The sequence below is a fragment of the Podarcis erhardii genome, assembly GCF_964252035.2.
Source record: "Podarcis erhardii genome assembly, chromosome: 3".
NCBI classification, from domain to species: domain Eukaryota; kingdom Metazoa; phylum Chordata; class Lepidosauria; order Squamata; family Lacertidae; genus Podarcis; species Podarcis erhardii.
Window position 1 is genome coordinate 99,507,111 of NC_138507.1, and position 23,331 is coordinate 99,530,441.

At 43.6% G+C, this 23,331-nt stretch overlaps 1 protein-coding gene across 1 annotated transcript in view; it reads right to left on the reverse strand.

Moving 5' to 3' along the window:
* The window catches only part of HHAT (hedgehog acyltransferase), a 172,848-nt gene that overhangs the window by 111,470 nt on the left and 38,047 nt on the right, over nucleotides 1-23,331 (reverse strand). The window contains 1 exon segment of the mRNA XM_081854801.1: nucleotides 11,607-11,757. Within this exon segment, the coding sequence (XP_081710927.1) occupies nucleotides 11,607-11,757 (151 nt within the window).

Sequence of the window (23,331 nt, forward strand, 5' to 3'; positions counted from 1 at the left end):
ACGCTCTACTGGTAGCAATAACCCATTTGATTAACACACACACACATACACACACACATTGCCAAACAGCAAATAAAAAAATACAGCCCTCTCCACCCTACTCTGAAATAGCAATAACATACACATCTGAAAGTCAAAGCATGTGCAAAACTGTGATTAGTTTGCATTTATGAGATGGCCGTAGGAAATGATGAGTCAGCTCCAACTGTGTCGCAGATGCCCTCAAGCCATTTCCCAACAGTTGCATTTCATCCATGCAATTCCTTATCACCACAGCCCCTTTGAAAGTAGGCTTAGCAGCATTATTGCTGTATTGTGCAGCTCGTTAAATGTAAGGTATAAACTATATTATGTTTATGATAGGCCAAGTTGTTAACTGGGAAACAAAACTGCCTTAGCCTCCACCAGGTCAAATGTGCCCTTATTCAAATTTTGCGATGCAGTTCTCCACTCAGAAAATGTTTACAAAAATGCATTAATTAGGAGGGAAGTTTGTATAAAAATGAACATAAAAAAACATCCAAAAATGCATTATACCAGGGTAGATTGCTTGCAGAAATGTGTATGTTATTCCAAACTGGATATTTAAAAAAATGTGTTTCTTAGGATAAATTCACCCTTAAATAACAACTTTTCATAAGGATGAAAATTTAAAAAATGCACATTGCTGCAGAAATGTGGCGATCTGAATTTAAGATTAGAAAAAGAAACAGAGAGAAAAAGATGGATAGATCTAAGTAGCACACAAAACATCACCATGTTGCAGAAGATGCCACTGTCACACACAAAAACCAAAAACACTAGTCTTTCAGCTAGGCATATTCCTAAAACTGAAGAGTTGTGCACCACCACATAAGCCAAGTGAGGTGACCTGAAATTTATGCCCTGCTTTTCCTTCAAGCAGTTCAAGGTAGTATATATGGTCCTGCCCTTTTTATCCTCAGAACAATTCTGTGAGATATGTTAGTCTGAGAGCTACAGTGACTGGGCTAAAGCCCAGTGAGCTTCACAGTTGACTGGGGATTTTAATGTAAGTCCTTCAAATCCCATTCCAACACTTTAACCAGTAAAACACACTGGCACTATTTGTAAAAGAAAGAAAAAATCTGCCCTGAATGGAATAAAGATTGAGACACCTCATTCAGCCAAACACTTCCCATTACGAGACTTGCAAGGTCTCCATAATGCCACTTTAATGGGTAAGTAATCAAGTGTTACAGACTAGCCATGAAATTCTGGCATAAGTGAAGTCTGCGGGATCCTTGCCCATTCATTCCAACGGGGCCAGAAACTCACGCCGTGGTTTTATTTGTTTTGGAAGGAAGGCGCAGTCCTTCCTAATACCACTCAAGTAGTACTAATGCAGATGGAATTCAACTGCTGGAACTTCAAAGAGGCCAACAGTACTCAGTCAATCAATCAGTGAGCAGTGTTGGCCAACAATATTTTTAAAAAGTTAAGCATAATCCCAGATACCGTACAAGAAAAGCGGTAACAAACAAAACACAAAAGTGGTAACAAAAAACAACAACAATGCACCAGTTATCCACACATATGCACCTCAGATAAATAAGAAGAGCTCGAAGCCATTAGCACAGCAGGCAACAGCACAAGCTATTAGCCACCAGCAGAAGCTGACATTAAAATGCCGTATTTTTAGGAGCAGCCAGAAAGCAACTTCTTCTTCTATCAGTAGGGCATCCCAGGAGACTGATGCCGCAACTCTGCAACTCCCCGTTTGGCATGGCCACCAGTTGAACTTCAGTTGGCAGGGGAACGTGGAGTAAAAGGGTACAGAATGGATGAGGAACATCAGGTATGGGGGTCAGATTCGGTTCTGTAGGCCTCACTACCTGGTCCTTGAAACTCTGCCCAGGTCACACCCCTTTTTCCAGGTTGTGCCCACTAAGTGGTCCTGCTTCACCCCCTGTGTGCTTTTGAGTGGCTGAAATGTGTCCCTGAACTCTATTAAATGCCTGCGGGGAAACCAGCAAGCAGGATTCGCACACAAGAGCCTTCTCTCCTGCTATGATTTCCCGAAACTGGTATTCAGAAGCCTTGCTGCCTCAAAGCCATCATGGCTAGTAGCTCTCAACAGCCTTCTCCTTCATGAATTTGTCTAATCCTCTTGTACAACCATCCAAGTTGGTGGCCACCACTGCCTCCTGTGGGAGCAAGTGCCATAGTTATGCACTACATTCAAAAGTACAGTGGTACCTCGGAAGTCGAACAAAATCTGTTCCGGAAGGCCGTTCGACTTCCAAAACATTCGGAAACCAAAGCGTGGCTTCTGATTGGCTGCAGGAAGCTCCAGCAGCCAATCAGAACCCATGGATGTTGCAGCAGACTTTCAGATTCCAAAGAACATTCACAAACAGGAAAACACACTTCTGGGTTTGCGGCATTCAGGAGCCAAAACATTCGACTTGCAAGGCATTCGGGATTCAAGATACAACTGTACTTTCTTTTCTTGGTCCCTGGACGTCCCCAAGTTCTAGTGTTATGAGAGACACAATAAAAGCTTTTCTCTAACCATTTTTGACATGCCATGCATAATTTTATAAACTCTTATCATGTCACTTTTACTCGCATTTTCAGTGGATTTCTAAGGAGGTTTGCCTTAGTTCACAGTCAGACCTTTGGTTCACGTACTTCAGTGCTGAATATACTGACCAACAGTTGTTCTGTGGGGTTACATACACAGCCCTACCTAGAGAAGCCAAAGTCTCAACATGGGACATTCTGCATGCAATGCAGATACGCTACCACTGAGCTACAGCCCTTCCATCTATTTATCTACTTGCGCTGGTATGCTTTCGAACTGCTAGGTTGGCAGAAGCTGGAGGGTCCTTTGCCTTACCTTTACCTACCTTCCATCACTAGATCCCATACCATGATCAGGTAGTCACTCAGTCCACTTACTGTTGATGAGCAAAGGCCCACCTTTCCCCTTCTTCTGATACTTTTATCATTGAACTGAACTTAGAAAATACTGAATCACAGAATGGCGGAGTGAGAAGGGACCCAGACTTAGGGACTTCCCCTGCATGTGAAGAAAGGCTCCAGCAGATTGAGTGGACAAGACCAGAAGTGGGTCTAACGGTGAAGGAGGAGGTTTCTGCATGTGCTGTAGAGGGAAGTGAGGAGCAGAGGGGGCTTGTCAACCTGGGAAGAAGGAAAACTCTGATCCAAAACATCAGCTGCCTTGCGGGATATTGTTGGGACAAGAAAAGACTAAGGAGTAAGCCTGTGATGGCCTGAGACTTGGGCTCGGACTCAGAGCCGGAGGAATCTCAGTCTGCACCGGATCCTTTGCCTCAGGCATCACCTGAACCAAGTACGGGGCCTGATCCTGAAGAGTTCCAGTCTGCACAGGTTCCCCTGCAACAAGCACTAGCCGGGCCGAGTCAGGGGCCTGAGCCTGCCCTGGCTCCAGATGCAGGGATTACCTCGTTGCCCTCTGCTGGGCAACCACGTACAGCTGCTCCACTTTCAGTTGGGTCAGGAGAGGCTGAGACAGCCTCTGGGTCTAGTAACCCACCAACATCTCCCAAGCTGCAGAGACTCAGGTCTGAGAGAAGGAGAGACCTGAGTACTCGCAGGAGGAGTGCTCGCCTTCGGGCGAGACAGGGAGGTGAGTCACTGGGGGATCAGGACCGGCCATTATCCCGTCAGAGATAAAAGGCTGCCGGACCCCACCCCAGGTTGCGGGAGCAACATTGCTGCTTGCTGGGGCCTGCCTGAGACCTTGTGCCCGACCTACCCCAGTTTCCTGCCTTGTCCCTGTTGGACTGACTCCTCGTGGAATCCTTGGATTCGGGACCGGACCTGGACCGTGTGTCTCGGGTTAACCCCCGGGCCCAGCACAAAGCCCTACACAAATCCGGAGTGGAGTCCCTAAGGCGGTGGGGTGTTGCAACTCCTGCAACCAAGCTGGTGTCAAATGTATTGCCCTGTTTTCCTTTGGACCACACCAGTGAGGCCAAGAATGAGAGTCTTGTCGTCTGGGCAATGGAGAGGTCACTTCAGCTGCTAATGCTGTGGTTTGACTTCATCCCTGGAGGTGCACTCTATTGTCTCTCGAGACAGAGGGATGCTAATAACAACAGAACTTGGACCAGACAGCCCTTCAAACAGAGGAAACATGACTATTGTACATACAGTGGTACCTCAGGTTACTTACGCTTCAGGTTACAGGCGCTTCAGGTTACAGACTCCGCTCACCCAGAAATAGTGCTTCAGGTTAAGAACTTTGATTCAGGATGAGAACAGAAATTGTGCTCCGGCGGCACGGCGGCAGCAGGAGGCCCCATTAGCTAAAGTGGTGCTTCAGGTTAAGAACACTTTCAGGTTAAGAACAGACCTCCGGAACGAATTAAGTACTTACCCAGAGATACCACTGTATAAGGAGTTTGGGAGACTGGATTTGGACCACAAGGATAGGCACATGAGATGCAGATGCACCATCAGAACTAGGCGGCAAAGCCAAAACATGTGAGAGAATCTGCTTAGCGAGGACTGATAGATGTTTTATGTAGGGTTGCAAGAATATGCATGCCATTTCCGAGGCTGTTTAAACTGATAGTTCATTCAGTTCCCCCAAGTAGGGACCATCTAGGCTTTTAAGTTTGGATTTCAAAAGCAGCCACTTACTCACTGATGGACTGAGCCCCTGAAACTAGAATATCTCAGCACCACGGGTGTCTCTTTCAAACCCAGGCCTGCTTGACAAAAGGAACCTTCAGGGACCATCCACTCTTTGAAGAGGAACGGGATGTGGAACAGCTAGGTTTGGAAGAGCTTTGCAACATTAAAACTGGCTTTAATGAAAAGCCTGCTCCTATGGGGAGGAGTCAGCAGGATTCTAATGCCCTCAATTAGTTTGAAATATTTACTTGATTCAGCTGCTTGGATTCCTTCCTTTAATTTAAAGACAGTGCGAGGGGTGGGGGGTGGAATATTCCCACCACACAGAAAATCAGAAGACAGGAAACGTCAGAGTGGTGCCTTTCTGAAACCGGCACACAGAGGAAGGGAGAAGGAAGTGTCAGCTTGTCTTTGCCCTTCCTTTCCTTTCAAGCTTCAGCTGCTGAATAACTCCGGGGGGGGGGGTGTAAAGAAATGGCTGTGTGCTTAGCTATCAGGGTAGGAAGAGGGCTGCAGATGGGCTGCAAGCCAGAATTAGGTGTGCTGTGCAAAGCAAATCGTGCCAGGCACTGCAACCCTCACATTAGCAGAACGTTAAAAGGGTTAAGGTGCTTCTTTTCCACCTTTTGCAAAGCATTCTTAAAATAGGTCTACAGCAACACAGCCCCAGCGCTGATGCAGCAAAACAAAATCCTCTGCCACTTTCCACAGGATTAGCAATTATTCCTTTACTATGGGGCGGTGGGATCATTTGCCATGGTATGGGGGTGCTGAGGCCTGTCTGCCCTGAGCTATACAGCTATGTAATGTTTTAAGTGTGATTTAAGCACATTATACAAATGTGACACTAGATGGTGATGGTGAGCTTATGGCAAATTCAATATATTTTTCAAAACCCCCTTTTTTAGGGGGGGGGAAACATTTTCACGTCGTTTTTTAAATATGTGTCTAGATTCCACTTCTATCTGTTTTTTTTGGAAATACACATTCAATGTTGCTACCTAAATCATAGTTCAGTCAGTTGTGCATAAGACTTAATCTTAGGGCCATGGGTTTGTGACACTCATTGGACAAAAGATTCCTGCATTGCAGAGGGTTGGACTAGATGGCCCTTCTGGTCCTTTCCAACTCTACAATTCTATGATACTGTGCAGTGCTTTTTTTCTAGAAAAATTGGTGCCAATACTCACCATTAAGTTGTCACAGTAAGTGCCACACTTTTTAACAACAACAAAAAAGAGGTGCTGTTGGTACTGCGTACCCTGGAGTAGCCCTTGGGGGGGGGGAAACCACTGATTCTATTAATGTCCCTGCTTTGCACCGCCAAAGTGAAGCAGCAGCTGGAACAGGTAAATTTTTTGCCATCTCTTCTTGCTTTGTATTTCCTGCTGCTATATTTGAAAGACAGAAGAGTTCTCAGATCATCTGACTTACATCACAGCTGGCCTTGATGCTGGACTTCTTGGATGAGAGGGTGAAGAGAAGGAAAGAGTTAAATTGTTTCATTAAGTTGCCTTGAAGAGAAACTGCTAAAGTTAAAGGTAATGGACCCCTGACAGTTAAGTCCAGTTGCGAACGACTCTGGGGTTGCGATGCTCATCTCGCTTTACTGGCCGAGGGAGCCAACGTTTCTCTGCTGACAGTTTTTCCGGGTCATGTGGCCAGCAGGACTAAGCCGCTTCTGGCGAAACCAGAGCAGCACATGGAGACGCCGTTTACCTTCCCGCCGGAGTGGTACCTATTTATCTACTTGCACTTTGACATGCTTTCTAACTGCTAGGTTGGCAGGAGCTGGGACTGAACAACGGGAGCTCACCCCGTCACAGGGATTCGAACCGCCGACCTTCTGATCGACAAGCCCAAGGCTCAGTAGTTTAGACCACAGTGCCACCCGTGTCCTAGAAACTGCTAGGTGGGAAGAAAACAATGCCATGTTTGATATGATTGAAAGGAAGCGAGCAAGCTATGTTACTGATAAGAGAACACTGAAGACATCAGGAGAAGGAGAAGGCAACGAGTCACACTGTAGGGTCTTCAAGGAGAGCTGCAGATTAACCACTCTGTGCATAGCTGATGTCTTAAAATAAGGTAGCAACACAGGGGATTGACTGTGCATGTGAAAAAGTGTAAACTGCTAATTGGTTAGTGGCTGAAAGGAGGCTTTACGGCTGTTTGACAAAGGGGTGAGTTTGATAAAGTTTACACTGCTGTATCTATGCTTGCATTGCCTTTGTATCTTTTGTAGTGACTTCCGCATTGGGGTTGCCACTTTGCACATGCAAAATAAATGTTTACTGATATATTACCATGTTGTCATTGACCTCCAGCAAGGGAACCACTACAGAGGAAGCTACAAACAAAAACTGGGTTGATGTTGCTGACTTTTCTGGGTTAAGGATTTCTGAGCTAGGGAGGGGTATGTGTTGGTGCTCGAGTTCTTATTTTGCTCCACTGGTTAGAGGGTGAGGGTATAGGGGTTGTTTATTGTTACTGTGCTGCCAATATTGTTATTGCTGTTGGCAGGGTACGGTTTTACACACACAAAAACACATGCACACACACAGAGAGAGAGAGAGAGAGAGAGAGAGTATGCTATGTTAACATTTCTACTACTTTCCTATTCTATTCTATAATGCAATTATGGATATGTTCCTCGGTGTAAGTCACATAAAGACCTACAACTAATAAGTTCAATAAATAAATAAATGCTTTTGCCTAGGTTGAGTTTAACACTGAAATCGCCTGTCAAGATGTGTCTGACAGAGAGAGGGAGAGGAGAAACTAGACTACTGTACAGGCTTTTGCCACTGGTTCTGTCCACCACTGCCATGTGGCCCTTGGAAGATTGCCCAGAGGGGAATATGGCTCTCAGACCACTGCACTAGATATACTCTATCTGCTTCAGCACCACCACAACTACCACCTTCCATCAGTTCCCCTTTTGTTTGTATTCAGAATCAGTGACAAAGGTCCCCACATACCTGCTAGAATTGCAGTCCCAACATGCTCTGCACTCCCGTGAAGAGGAACCCTGTCCAAACTGATTGCAGTTGAGTAGCGAAATGTGAAGCTACTCAGAGCCAAAACAGCAATGCAAACGCCTTCCAATTTATTAAACACTTCTGCCTCTAGCCGGATAATCTCTTAATCGCCACGAGCCTGGAGGGAGCTGTCTTTAGGGATTTCGAAAACTTCAACAATGCCAGTTTTCACGCTATATAGGATTAACAACTTTGATGTTCTAATACACTTGTGAGCACTTCAGAACAGAATAAAAAATTATTTTCTGCAAGTAAAAGGTTGTGTGTATTTTGGGGTGGGAGGAACAAGACTCATTAGGTCAACTCAGGCTCAGACTACAAGGAACTCCATATTAGTGATTCGTTCATGGTGTTTCTAGAAATCCGCCCAAGCAGACTAAAAGCCAGAAAAGAGGAAGGGTGGGTGGAGGGAGGAGGCTTATTTATTTCCCTCTGTCCCCCCCACCCCCACCTCTGAGTTGCTTTCTCTCCCATGGGGAAAACCACAGAAAAAAATATAAGGCTCTCATATATCATTTCTCCCATAAGTGGAAAAGGATGCTTGAGGAAAGAGAATTTGACTCGGAAAGTGCCCAGAGGCAAAAGTGTCAAATAGCACTTCTCCTGCTGTGCTTCTTTCCCCCTGATTTACAGCTAAAGATGGGTGAATTTGTCAATTTTGTTTTCTGTCAGTTTCTCTTTCCCCCCCTAGAAATTCCCTTCAGGGTCTTTGCAACAGACACACACAGGTAACAGAAGCAGGTGGGTTGTCCAATGTACAGTACAGGAGCTGGTGGAGCTGGTGTGTGTGTGTGTGTGTGTGTGTGTGTGTGTGTGTGTGTGTGTCTGTGTGTGTGTGTGTGTGTGCATGGATGCATGGGTACATGGATGTATGGATGCATGCCTGGCCTTCATGCATGTTTAGCATCCCACCCCCAATCAGGCCGAATGCCCAAACAGAACTATTGTCCTCTGTTTGTGGCCTTCCGGTTTGAAGCCCAGGGCAGTGCAATCCCTTGCCACATCCAAAGCTTTCAGATATTGAAGTAAGTTCCATTTCAAATTGAAGTTCCATTGAGCAACCTGCACCTGCAATAGCCCAGACTATGCTCTCATTGTGAAATCTCTGTTTCTGCCTTCCATCACTGATGACCAAATTCCTATAAAAGGCAGCGGACAAATAAAATATCTCTCTACCCCGCGGGTAGCCGTGATCCATTATTTTAACTGTAAGGGCATGAAGGAGTCATAATTCAAGAGAAGCAGAGGGCAAGCTGGGTAGGTTTTCTTAGATAATTGAAATTGACCCATAATTCACCGGTAGCCATGGGAGATGTTGCTCCTCGCATAACTCTTCATAACTCCGTTCGGTATGAACTGATTTTCAAAAAAAACCACACACACACATACACACAAAATCCCATCTGCGAAAAGATCACATTTATTATTTTTGGACAGGCGTTGCTTGCTATGCATAACAGGACAAAACAGCAATAAAAAATATGTCTTCTGAATGAAAAATAAGGACAGAAGAGGCTGCTGGATCAGGACAATGGCCAATCTAGACCACTATCCTGTTCTCACAGTGGCTAACCAGATGTCTGTGAGAATCCCACAAGCACCTGAGGACAAACCTACTCTCCCTTCCTGTGGCTTTTAGAAGAAGAGAAGAAGCGTTTGGATTTGATATCCCGCTTTATCACTACCTGAAGGAGTCTCAAAGCAGCTAACATTCTCCTTTCCCTTCCTCCCCCACAACAAACACTCTGTGAGGTGAGTGGGGCTGAGAGACTTCAGAGAAATGTGACTAGCCCAAGGTCACCCAGCAGCTGCATGTGGAGGAGCGGGGACGCAAACCCTGTTCACCAGATTACGAGTCTACCACTCATAACCACTATACCACACTGGCTCCAACTATGGAGCCTCCAACTATGGAGGCAGAACATACCCATCATGGTGGTAGCCACTAATAGCCTTTGAACAATCCCTTTTAAACCCACCCTTTGGTGGTCCAACAGTCAATCTCTCTTCCCAAGTAACTCTGGGACTTGCAACTCTGTGAGGGGACGAGAGGTCTTCTCAACACACTTAAACTACAGTTCCTGAGATTCTCTGTGGGGAGCCATGACTGATTAAAGTGGTACGACACTGCTTTAAACGTATTGTTCTTTCCTGTGATTATTTTTTTCTGGGCACTCCTGTGGTTTAGGGTTAACGTTTGAACTAGCTACCTCAACACTTATGCTAGAACATACATAATTTCAAGATGCTTGTTCAGACATTTCATCCCCTTCACACCAACATGGCAACACCTGAAAGTTTCTTCAAAACCAAACAATTGCCCACAGAACAGCTCAGAATGCAACTGTGGTGTACATATGGAGGAGGTTGTCAAAAATTGCCTTTCAGTTGGAATAATTAAACAAGAGCAATTGAGGAGACTCAAAACAGCAAATTTAATTTAAATGGGTCCATTGTTAGCCACTCTAATGATTCTCTTTCTTCCAGAATTCATTACTTTCTTTCTTTCCTTAAAACCACAGAAGGCAAAGACAGAAGTGCTTCGGTAAAAAGTTTTTACCCTTTATTAGTCTTTCCTACAATATCTCATCAAAATCAATGGAGACAACACCGCATTGTTTGAGGTTATTGCTATTTAAACACTAAGAAACAGAGAACGTTGTTTCTCTATTACTAGGAGGGGTGCATAGAGTCTCATGGAAGGAGACTGACTAATGCACCTTAAGACATAATAACTATAACCTGTTTATTGGAGAAGCACAGGCAGTTTGCTTTCTAAGGGGATTTACTGAAATAGAAGTCATAATTCCCAAATTTCCATAGCTAGAATGGTACTAAGCACAGTTAAAAACAATTTTCAAGATGAATACCTTAAGGCCAAATTAGACTTTATATGCAAGGTGTGTGTGTGAGAGAGACTTTCAATTATTTTTATTTTAAAAAATAATAATAATCTGGTTTGAGAGATTGCAAGCAAGAGCAGAAATGTTACTTAACCGTTTCATCACACATTTTTCTCAGTCAAAATACACACAAACACACAGAGAGAGACAGAGACTTTTATTCCTGCTATGAAATATTTTCACCCATGGAGGGTGAAAACAGCCTGAAAGAGTTGGGTTTGATCAACAGCCGAAACGAAATCCTTTGCAGAAATAACAGCTCCTATCACCACACACACATAACACAGATTCATATACAAATTTAATAACTAATTAAGAATAAGAATAAGAACCTAGGCTGCATTTCTGATCTACAGAGATTGTAATCCCACCCCTTTCAGGTAAACCTTGCTTCAAAAGCTGCCAAGGACCATTAGATTTCTAATAAAAACCCAACTGGAGGTGCAAAACCAGATAAAGGCCTATGGAAATCAGCAAAATTTTGAGGCATCTCTAAAAGTTACTTATTTTCTGAAGCAAACCCATTACCTTCCAAAAAGCACAGCGAAAATGATCATCCTCAACACTTTTGCTGCAGGGCCACCTAATCAAATATTACTTATCCTTCCCTGCATGAATTTTCCACACAAAGTGTCTTTTTCAGGGGGGACAATAATGAAAAATGAATCGTATTTCATAAAGATGTGGGGAGAAAATAATTATCCGATCAGTGGAGCTAAGCGGTTTAGATCCAATTCTAATCATTAAGATGATGAACATCCCAAAGGCAGCCTTCTACTCACTTCTGTGGCAAGAGAAAAGTAATTATTAGATGGAAGGGCGTTTTTCAAAAGATTAGAAAGAGAAGCAGTTAGGAATGGAAACGCAATGCTGCTTATCAATTTGCAAGTTCTCTCGTAGGTGCAATGTGTCATGTGGCACACAAGCGGAAGGCCACACAGCCCATACATGCCAGGCAGCCATTTCGCGAAAATTCAATCTGCAATAAACCTTTGCAATAAAAAGCAAAACTAACCTCCACATTCCGGAAAAACTGTACATGGTGCTCACACAGCGTGGCAAGTCGGGAGACTTCAGCCCATCCATTCGGATAACAAGTGCAGGAACACCGAAAAGGACGAGGTATTTCACATAAAAGAAGAGGACCTGAGCCAACGCCAGCCCACCTGAGAATACAAGGCAGGAATATTCAAGTCATTATTTTAATATTCATCATCCTTCCCTCTCCCCATAAATAAGGTCATATAGTCCAAATAGACATCATTAAGGTGTACAGTGTCTATTATTTCTTTCTGCCTCAATCAACTGTAGATGTGCGTGTGTGCTGCTGATAACACCAAGGCCGCAGGTTCAATACCCATATGGGCCACCTGCATATTTCCACATTCCAAGGGGTTGGCCTAATTGACCCTCGGAATCTCTTACAACTCTACAATTCTATGATTCTGATGCATGGAACATGTACACCAACTGTGGCTATTAAACAGGTTGAAGCAAACCTTTTCCTTTCGCACTCCTTTCTTGTGGCTTGAAGCCACTGGTTCGAGTCCTACCCTCCAGAGCAGGAGAAAACAAGCTTGCTCCATCTTCTGTGTGGCAGCCTTGTAGATATTTGAAGATGGCTGTCATATCTCCTCTGATTCTCCACTTTAGCAAGCGAAACATACCCAGCTCCTTCAACTGTTCCTCATAAGGCTCAGTTTCCAGACTTTTGATCATCTTGTGTGCAGTTGTATGCAATGAAGTCATCCCAGTCAAGCAAGGAAGTCTGCTTGCACAACAGAACTTGCCTTCCCTCTCCTCAACCCTATACCTCCCAAATAGATACCTTCCAGATCAAATGGGACAGGCGTGAGAGGAAGGAGCCAGGGAGTTCCATTGTACAAGCAGAAGTTCTTGTGCAAATAGGACAAACTTCGTTGGATACAATCCAATGTTTTCAGAACTCTGTCTTAAGGATTCCATCATTTTCTGGATGGATGTTCCAGCCCTCCGTGATTCCGCAGCTAAACCAATCTTTTGAAAGACTGTTTCAGGAAAAGATAAGTGTGGAAGAGAACAAACTGTTTCAGTGATTCTGATCACAAGCTCAACCTGGGTGGAATCTACACACAAATAAAAAACGTTGTGAAAATGCTTTTTTTTAAAAAAAAAATATTGAATTTGCCATAACTCACCATCGTCATCTAGTGTCACATTTGTATAACGCACTTTACAACACACTTAAAACATTTTATTTGCAGCTGTACAGCTGAGTCCCTAGTGGCCACAGTGCTAACCATGGATCTTAAGATGATTTTATCAAGAATCAGTTGGAAAGCAAAATTTCTTCATTAGCATAACTGGCAGTCATCTCTGGACCTGCAGTAAGCCACCCAGGACAGGATCCCTGACACATTCCCACATAGAAAGATTGATTGCAACCACACTGGAGTCTGCTTAACGTAAAGCAATGTTCCCTTTTCAAGTCGTGTTCTTCAAGGAGTAAAACATGCTCCTGAACTCTCAGGTGCATCTCATATATACACATAGAGCATCAATATGTTAAAACCTCTTCCTTCACTCATTCTAGTTTATGAACCACAGCAGGTGTAAGAAAACATCAGAAATGTCACACTTCCTTCCAGAATCTCAGCTGGGACCTCCAGGTTTGGATTGGTATAATAAGCAAATATTGATTTTCAGCTCAGCGGAAATCAAGACCTATTGATCTGGGAGATAAATATTTACCCTCAAAGGGCTATAAATCTTCATGTGCCCTAAATATAAAGTCAATAGCTGGTGTGTTCAGTGTTATTACAGACATTGCTCTACTTGTCCGTCCAGAATTCTCTTGGTCTTTTATAGCATGTGTTCCAAAAAATGTGCTTTAAGCTGCCCACACCCTACCACCCTAGAAAAAAAGAACCAAGGTAACAGCCTGCCAACTGGTTTTCATTTTGTGGAAATTTCTGAGCTCCTAAAGACAGTCTTCCCAACGTTCAGTTCTGAACATTTGCTTTTCTGTGAATTCCTACAATTCCCAGAGCAGTTTAAAAACTAGTTCTTCTTCCCAGGGAACTCTGGGGACTGTACCTCTGTGAGGGAAATGGAGGCGGGGGTCTTCTGGCAAACTACAGCTCCCAGGATCCCTTGTGACTGTTTAAAGGGGTATCATAGTACAGTGGTACCTCGGGTTACATACGCTTCGGGTTACAGACTCCACTAACCCAGAAATAGTACCTCAGGTTAAGAACTTTGCTTCAGGATGAAACAGAAATCATGCTACGGCGGCGCAGCGGCAGCAGGAGGCTCCATTAGCTAAAGTGGTGCTTCAGGTCAAGAACAGTTTCAGGTTAAGAACAGACCTCCGGAACAAATTAGGTACTTAACCCGAGGTACCACTGTATTTTCAATGTATTGGATAATGTGGTGGGTTTGGGACAGAGAGGGAGAAACACACTTTGCACATTTCAAAGGCACTATATAAATATTATGGTTGGTTTTGAAAAGTATCACACAGTTAGAAATATTTTAGCATGCAATCCTGAGCATACACACTCACTGACCTTGGTGAGCTTTACTTGAGGAACGGTGGTAGCCTAGTGGTACCTGCTTAGCATGGAAATGATTCCAGATTCTCCAGTAGGGGGTGGGAATGTCCCCAGTCTGAGACACTGGAGAGTCACTGCCAGCCAGCGTTGACAGTACTAAGTTTGATGTGCCAATGGTCTGACTTCGCATACGCCAGCTTCCCACATCCCTACGTTCTTCACAAATGAGGCTTCTGCACGCACGTTGGCACCCATGAAGGCCACCAAAAAGAAGAGGGGAAATTGTGACTCTTAACTCTGCCCGCTTTGCCTCACACAAAATATTGCTGTAGTGGTTGCTGGGCAACACCACTCACTACAGGAACTGCAGGTTTGCTTTTTCAGCAATGGTGGTGGCTAAGCCAAATAGTCTAGTCGCCAACCCATCACCACCACCACTGTCTCCTGAGGGAAAGGCACAGTTGGATGCTCCTTCCCAAAGATGCAGAGTGCACCCAAGTAGTGATAGCTAATCCTTCTCCCTCACCCACCTCTCATGCTCTGGAATAGGAAAGGGCAGCATGGCTAAGGGTCTTGGGGTGTTTTTTTCCACTCTGCTATCAAAGAACCCCCTAGCCTTTCTCCCACATCTGGAGCTGTGGAGCACCAAACAACTGCTTACCCTTCCCTCCGCACATCTCACTCACTAGAGGGTGATGCTGTCAGTTTGCATTTCTTAGTGCAGAAAGTATTGATCTGATGTACAGAGATCTTTCCTATTCTAATTAATTCAGGAGGGTTCTGGAAGTTTCTCTGTGTGAAAGCAGAAGGTTCACAATGTTTGGGTTATTCCTTCAGAGAAGCTGAGTACAGTTGGTTTAAACTGCTTCTGTTCTCTCTTCTGTCGAGGTCATGATGACTATAAATGTAGGGCCAGAAGGAGCCTGGGTTTCACTTTCTCCTTCTATCTCTTTTCCTTCTGGTGTGGTGTTCTATACATAGTACAGTGGTACCTCAGGTTAAGTACTTAATTCGTTCCGGAGGTACGTTCTTAACCTCAAACTGTTTTTAACCTGAAGCACCACTTTAGCTAATGGGGCCTCCTGCTGCCGCCGCGCTGCCGGAGCACAATTTCTGTTCTCATCCTGAAGCAAAGTTCTTAACCTGAGGTACTATTTCTGGGTTAGCAGTCTGTAACCTGAAGCGTATGTAACCTGAAGCGTATGTAACCCGAGGTACCACTGTATGCTTAGTGTTAAGGTTTAGACTTATTATACATTTAAGTTAAGTCTGCTGCAACTGGACTTCTTATGGACGGTGCAAATCCTGAATGTATTGGATTTGTGACCATTATGCTCATTTGCTTTCAGTAGCAGTAAATAATTTACTTCAGTAAATATCACACACTGATAAAAACGAAAGTTATTGTGCTAACTGTTTCCCATCATTCACTTTCTGGGCACGAAAAGGTCACTAAAAAAAATTCAAACCACAATTCTAGTTTATCCAGGGCTGGTCCTGGACTTAGGCAAAGTGAGCTCATGACCTTGGGCAGGAAATCTGTGGCATGAAATAGTTAATCGTTAATTATTTACCAAATGATCCTATTTTTTTACTTTGAGGTCATCCCTTTGGATTTTCTGCCTCAAGCACCAAACCACCTTGGGCCAGTTCTGCATTTAGCATCAAGGCCAAACTACCTTGGAAAACATACATCTCCTTATGTGTAGGTGTGTATAGATAACTATTCTGAAGTTTTCCATGTTAATGTTTTCTCTCCAGAGAGTTCTCCTGAAATACATGCAGCAGCAGCAGCCACCATAACAAGCACTGTTAAAAACAAGAGCGTTGGCCCTTAAATAATTTACTTACAATTCCAACCATCCTTATTTAGCAAGTGGCTGTTGGCACACCTGCTTGAGTCATCTTTGTGTTAGTACCAGAGATGCTCCTCTCAAAAGAGAATATTCTATGCATTGCTTCAATCAATCGGCAGAAGCAAGTAAAAGATTATGAGCCAGGGCTTAACAAGCTGCTTCGTTTCCAATATAACGGGGTGTCTGGAAACCATATCCTTTTTGATGTAGCTAGGCTAGCCCTGCCTGCAAAACTGCCAGCTGAAAACAGCTGCTTCTGCCCCTAAAACAGTACAGATATGTCCAGGAAAAGATATGGGGCAGATGTTTACTGCGAACAAAACTTTGCCGTATTTCCCTTCCCTGGACAAATCCAATCCCTCTCACCGCAAGGTATCTTTTTATTTGTTCATTTGAAAGAGCGTTTCCCCCCTTTTTGCAGGAAAGCCAAGACGGCTAATGTCACTTTTGAAAGATGCAATTGAACAATTATGAAAAGAAATGAAACCCTAAAGAGCAAAATAATCACGAAGCACCACACTTTAATACAGTCAAACGAGTAAACTTGCAGAGAAGCTCCACTGTGTTCAGCGAAGCTTATCCCAGGTGCAGAGGATGGAGACCTAAATAGAGTAGTGTTTCCAGTTCCTTCCAGAGGCCGGTAACTGTCAAGCTCAGGCACATTTGCTGGGGAAGGAATTTCACTGACTGATTTCACACAATTGATAGATGGTATCTGAAAGCAGGGCTTCCTCAGGGGAGCTAAATGGATGGGAAGCGTTTGTATAGCGAAAGACGCATCCTCAGATATCCTTTCAACTTTAAACAGCCTTGATAAGCGTTATCTAGATGCCCCTGGTAAGAAAAGCGACCTGACATTAGAAAGAGGCTTACTGGGATAAAAACTGCTGTTGAGAGTTCTCCTCTTGCAACTGGGAAAGAAAGAAAGGGAGCTCCACGGCCAAGTGCATGAGGTAGAATTGGGCCTGCGCTTCAAGCAACCAGTCATGAGGCACTCTGGGCTCCAGCAGGAAGGGAACTAAGCAGCCTAGCTCAAGCTGTTAAAATGCTGTAGCTGGATTAGGATTCAAATCCCCACGCAGCCCTTAAACTCACTGGGTAACCTTGATCTAGTCTCAGCCTCACCTGTCTCACATGGCTGTTTGCGGGAGTTGTATGGCGAATAGGGTGTACGTCCCCTTGAGCTCCTTGGATAAGTAGGATAGAAATGCAATAAATAAGTAAATAAATAAATAAGCGAGCTCCCATTGTGTTCACAAGCAACCTGCACAAAAATGCATTCACTAGTCAAAGTGTGCACATATGAGTGGAAATATCATACAAAAATACACGGTATTAAGGGAATTTGCTTGAAGGAATGTGTGTGTTAGGAAAATTTTGCGCTAAAACGCTGACAGATTTTCATGAGGAAGAATGAATTTGCATGATTATTCATTTATTAATAAAATTTATACACACTCACACTCTTCACAAAAGAGCACAGGGTAGCAATGTAAAAAGTGTAAAGCTGAACTTAAAACTGAAAAAAATGAGTAACTGAGAAAAACTGGAATCGACTGATTCACCCCCTGCCTAGTTTATAGTGCTGTGAGCCTCTTTGTCATGTATCTTCTTTTGAAAAGTGGGTATTGACTTGAGATTTTGTGAGTGAGTTTTCCTTTATCGCTATGGGTCGCTCTTCCAAATCCAACCTTGAAAGAAAAAAGGAAGGAGTAATTTTTGCTGTGTGTCTTTCAAAGCTAATTTTCTCCTTTCAAAAAACACATACTGGAAGCTCCTTCGAATTTCCCTCAAATGCAGGAGGAGAGAGGGAAACACATTTTGATAAACAATGAAAAGCAAAGTTGTTTAAAAGTAAGTAAATTATCTTTAAACCATGAGTCAGTGTTTGGGGTGGGCTCCAATGTTTCCTTTTGTGATTACCTCACAAAAGAAGATGGGAGGCACCAAGCCCTATTCGTGGAAGAATCTAGAAAGTGCATGGAAAAATATATCAAGCCCAACACGCTTCAGGCTAGAGCCCTTTTTCAAGGGGGAAACTAAATGCAAGTACATAAAAAAACCAACCCCAGTTTACAGTGTCTAATTGTCTGAAAGTCAGGGAAAGTTTTCTGCCCACAGCATCCCAGGAGGATGTTGTCAGATCCAACTATTAAAGGCAGAATGGGTTACGGGGTTTTTGAATCCCTGAACATACATCCTACATAATAAACCACCAATCTGAATCGGCTTCAAAGAGTGAGGAAAGTCTTGAAAGAAGTATCATCAAGATATGCAATTTTCTTTCCTACTGCCTTCGCAGTGCTAGTACTCCTTCGCATCATGACAAATACACCCTCAGCAACCTTCCACTTATTTAGAGGATACAGACTAGACAAAAGATGAGAAACATAGCTTGTAGCAGCATTCTTTATATGGATCTTCAGTCTTGAAATCTGTCGCATCAGAAACAGAATGCAACATAGCTAAAGACAGTTTATTGATGCCTCCCCTTGATCTATCCTCTGGGCTTCAGCTGCTTAGTATTGATATTATTACATCTTTGTAATAATGGGAATTCTGGATATCCTTTGAACGCTTCTTGGAAATTTAATCTGGTTGTAGTGGAAGGGTTTCTGAATTTGGCATAAAAACAACAACAACACTTTTTGTAGTTATTTCAGGAAAACAACTTTGTTCACCAAGCCCATTCCTGAACGGAGTCCAAGAATGAGAGTTGTCTGCCAGTAATGAGCAGCTTAAACCAAGAGCACAGAAAACACTGCAGTTTTTTCTCTCCAGTCAAGATAATCTCAAAAGGCTTGAGAAAAACAAGCACCAAGCCGTGAACTATTCAACAGTTGTTACAGACTTTAAAATGTTCTGCATGGATAGCTACTTTTCACCTACTGGAGGGTTTTTTTAAAATATATATATATATTCCTATTAATACTTTTTATGAAGTCCTCACTTGTCCCTTGTTTGGGGAGGAACATCTCATTAAGCACCCTAAATTATATTTTGTATTGTCTGTTTTCAAATGCAAGATGCCAAATATTTCGCTTCCTCCTCCTTATCTTGTAGAATAATAATACCACACCAAAAAGCCCCAAACAGCAGCAAAACAGATTCCTTTGTTGACTTTCCATTAGTATGTAGATGAATTCACAGACACTAATATGTTAAAAAACAAAACACTGGAAGCTTTAAACCTCAACTTACCCAATTCTCATTTTATCTTCTAGATTATTAGACAACAAATTAAAAGACACCAGCTACAGATAGTAGTATTTGACAATAATAAATTAAACAGCAATAAAATTTAGCAATTATAGAGCACATGACAGTGTGCAAAGCAGTTCACATACATCAGCTCAATTATTCCTTAGCACAATCCTGTGTGCCCGCCGCTGTATTATTAAACACTATGCTGAAAAGGCTGAGGACCACACAAGATGGAATGTAAATTGACTCTTTTATTGTCATGTGAAGGTATTTTAAAATGCAAATAGCATCAACCGGGCATGTTCATCAATATCAGGATTGTAGCAGGCAGAGTGGCCTATCCTGAATAATCACAATGGCTTCCAGGAGTCCTGTAAATTGAAGGGATTTAACACATTGCTTCTGTGGTCCTGAGGAAACTTCCACCTCTGAAGGTGCTCCCTGCATTAAAAGGAGACCCATCAGTGGTGCAAATGAAAATAGCAATGTCAGAGGAAGTACCTTCCTCAAGACCACAGCATACAAAGGGTTAAGTTCCCCTTCCCTCCAGTTGCAATCCCAATAATAATCACACACCCTTGATTGATGCCATTTGCCTCTTTAAAATATTGGGATGACTCTCGGGATCACTTCAAATTCTAAGATTCTATGATTCTATGAAACTGATGAACACAGGCTTCACGTGGAAAATAGATACTGGTCTCACCACAAAGAAACCCTCCAGATTCCATGTGGTTGCTTTCAATTTATTATCTTTTGAAGAATAAGAAGAAAGGACCCCTGGATGGTTAAGTCCAGTCAAGGGGACTATGGGGTGTGGCGCTCATCTCGCTTTCAGGCCGAGGGAGCCGGCGTCCGTCCACAGACAGCTTTCCACTGTGGTGTAGTGGTTAAGAGCGATAGACTCGTAATCTGGTGAACCGGGTTCGCGTCTCCGCTCCTCCACATGCAACTGCTGGGTGACCTTGGGCTGGTCACACTTCTGTGAAGTCTCTCAGCCCCACTCACCTCACAGAGTGTTTGTTGTGGGGGAGGAAGGGAAAGGAGATTGTTAGCGCTTTGAGACTCCTTAGGGCAGTGATAAAGCGGGATATCAAATCCAAACTCCTCTTCTTCTTCCTCTTTCCAGGTCATGTGACCAGCATAACTAAACTGCATCTGGCGTAATGAGACACCGTGACAACTTGCCGAATGCACAGAAACGCCATTTACCTTCCCGCCGGAGTGGTACCTATTTATCTACTTGCACTGCTGTGCTTTCGAACTGGTAGGTTGGCAGGAGCTGGGCCACAGCAATGGAAGCTCACCCCGTCACGTGGATTTGAACAGCCGACTTTCTGATCAGCAAGCCCAAGAGGCTCAGTGGTTTAGACCACAGAGCACCCAGTCCCATCTCGTAAAAGAGCTAGTTTTAACATATGCATTTTCAGTCCTCCAAAAGTAAGAGATTAAGCAGAAATCTGAACCATTACAAAAGTATACAACCCTCCTTAATCCTCAATTGCCTCACAGATTGGGGGTTTTTTGTACTTATTTACTTACTTACTTACTTACTTACTTACTTACTTATGATTACAGATAGGTAGCCGTGTTGGTCTGCCATAGTCAAAACAAAATAAAAAAATTCCTTCCAGTAGCACCTTAAAGACCAACTAAGTTAGTTCTTGGTATGAGCTTTCGTGTGCATGCACACTTCTTCAGATACACATGATGTTATCTATCTCCACTGCCTTCAAGTTTACATTGCATTACATTCTTTTCATACTAGATGAGGCTGAGCAGTCTCCCACTTCATCCTGCCTAAAGAAGGTTCCATACATTTCAAACCTTCCCGGAATCCAGGGGCACCAACTATAGGGGGCAGAAGGGGCTTCAGCCCCCTCAATATTTATGGGCAGGGGGCTAAGCCCCCCCCCCAATATTAAGGGGGCCAACATCCCCCACCACCAACAGGTGAGGGCTTGCCTGCCAGGTGGGGTAGGAGGTGTGGAGGGCGATTTTCACCCTCTGCACCCCCCACTGCCAATGGGCGAGTGCTGGCCTGCCAGGTGGGGAGGGATAGGTCACATGATGCCAGGCCCCCTCAATGTGGGGGGCAAGTTGGCAACCCTGCCAGAATCTCAATAAGAATCACATTTAGTGTTAGGGACCACCTGAGCTAGAACCAGGGTTCACTGACTCTGTGTACAGGTGCAAGTCCTCACGATCAACTGAACGCCGGCATGGACAAAATATGGGTCACCTGACATCTTTGTGACATCAGGTAATTGACAGGTGGGTGGCTCTGCCCAAATGTCAAACTTTGCCCATGGGGATGAGATGATGAGGAAGGAAAGGATCCAGAACACCAACTAGATCCAGTTCCTTACACCTGGTCTATATAAAGAGCTTTGTGTGAGTTGAGCATGACCAACCACAGCATTCCTTGTTCTGTTCTGCTATTTGCAGTTTGAGGCTCAGGGAAAGCCTGGGCAGAAAGGTAAGCATTCACAGTTGTGCATTCCTACCGTATTTAATTAACATTAGACTTGTTTTAGAATGCACTACTTTCCCTTCCCCTTTCTTTCTTTCTTTCTTTCTTTCTTTCTTTCTTAGCGCCAGAAAGCAAACCAAAAAAAGTAAGCTTAAGCTTACATTATCAAATGATCACCTGACTGAAAAAGTTTTGTGATTCACCATCAATTTCAAAAACCCACCATATGACCATGCATCTCATTTCCAATCACCTGGTCAAGATTAACTTGTGATTATCGAGATCTGACACCGATTGCATTAAACGAACTTGGCGGCAATCGATTTCACAACGCTGCTTGTTCCACGTCGTATCAATTTCTTCTTTATTGTATTGGGCCCAGATGTGTGGAACTCACAAGAGCACGGGTTCCCTATATTTGGTCTCTTAATTTACCGGTAAAAGAATAAGGCTGAATATGTTCCACCAGTTATTAATTTTCTGTCATTTAAACATGAAATGTGCCAGTAACTAGACCTTATTTCGCTTACTGAATGGTATCCTTATTTGAACATTAATCATCAGTTCTGAATTTCCATGAACTACTAATAAAGCTGTAGAGAAAAACACGTCTCTTTGTGTGGGCAACGTTCTAGGACTTGTTATTCCTGCCTGAGGTGCAAGATGAACTGGAGCTTCCTCAGCGTATGTATGTCACAGTGTTGGTAGAGTTGCCAGTAAAACCCTCCAAACCAGCAAATTCTCTCCTTTCGGGTATTTTCAAAAGGATTAGCGTAAGGAGCTATTTCAAAAAACACAGCGTCCCCATGCCATTTGTGACTGCTTCGCCTGCCAGCACCCAAGACCAAGCTGGCCAAAATGGATATAACACACTGGCAGGGGGAGAGCAGGTTTGGGCCAAAGTTATTATCAAATGGCGGTAAGCCACACTTCCATGCTGCTCCAATCTGCACATGGCGCAAGAAAGGCCAGCTTTCCCCAGGACTGAAGATAACAAGGTAGCCCCACGGACTAAGAAAGCTCCTTGGGCCTACCACAGCTTCAAATCATTCATTTATTATTATTTAAGTCATCGCTTCCCACCTAAATATCTTGAAGCAGAATGAAATTCAACACTAAAATGTTAATATAACATATATGTGTGTGAGAGAGGGCAGCCAATAGATCTCAAGCCATTGGTGAATTATGGACAGATTGAGCGAATGAGACCAAGAGTGGGTCTAATGGTCAAGAGGGCAGTTTCTGCATGTGCTGTAGAAGGAAGTGAGGGGCAGATGGGGCTTGTCAACCTGGGAAGGTAGCCCATCTAGGAGAAGGGAAACTCTGATTCTAAGACAGTTGGATGGTGCCTTCTATGCCTCCTTCCAGCAGGTCTTGCAGCCAAGCTGGTGCCAAACATATTGATTTGCTAATTATTATTATTATTATTATTATTATTATTATTATTATTTATTATTTATACCCCGCCCATCTGGCTGGGCTTCCCCAGCCACTCTGGGCAGCTTCCAAAAAATATTAAAATACTGTAATACATCAAACATTAAAAGCTTCCCTAAACAGGGCTGCCTTCAGATGTCTTCTAAAAGTCTGGTAGTTGTTGTTCTCTTTGACATCTGGTGGGAGGGCGTTCCCTTTGGACCACATCTGCAAGGCTGAGAGGGGGGCTTTATCATC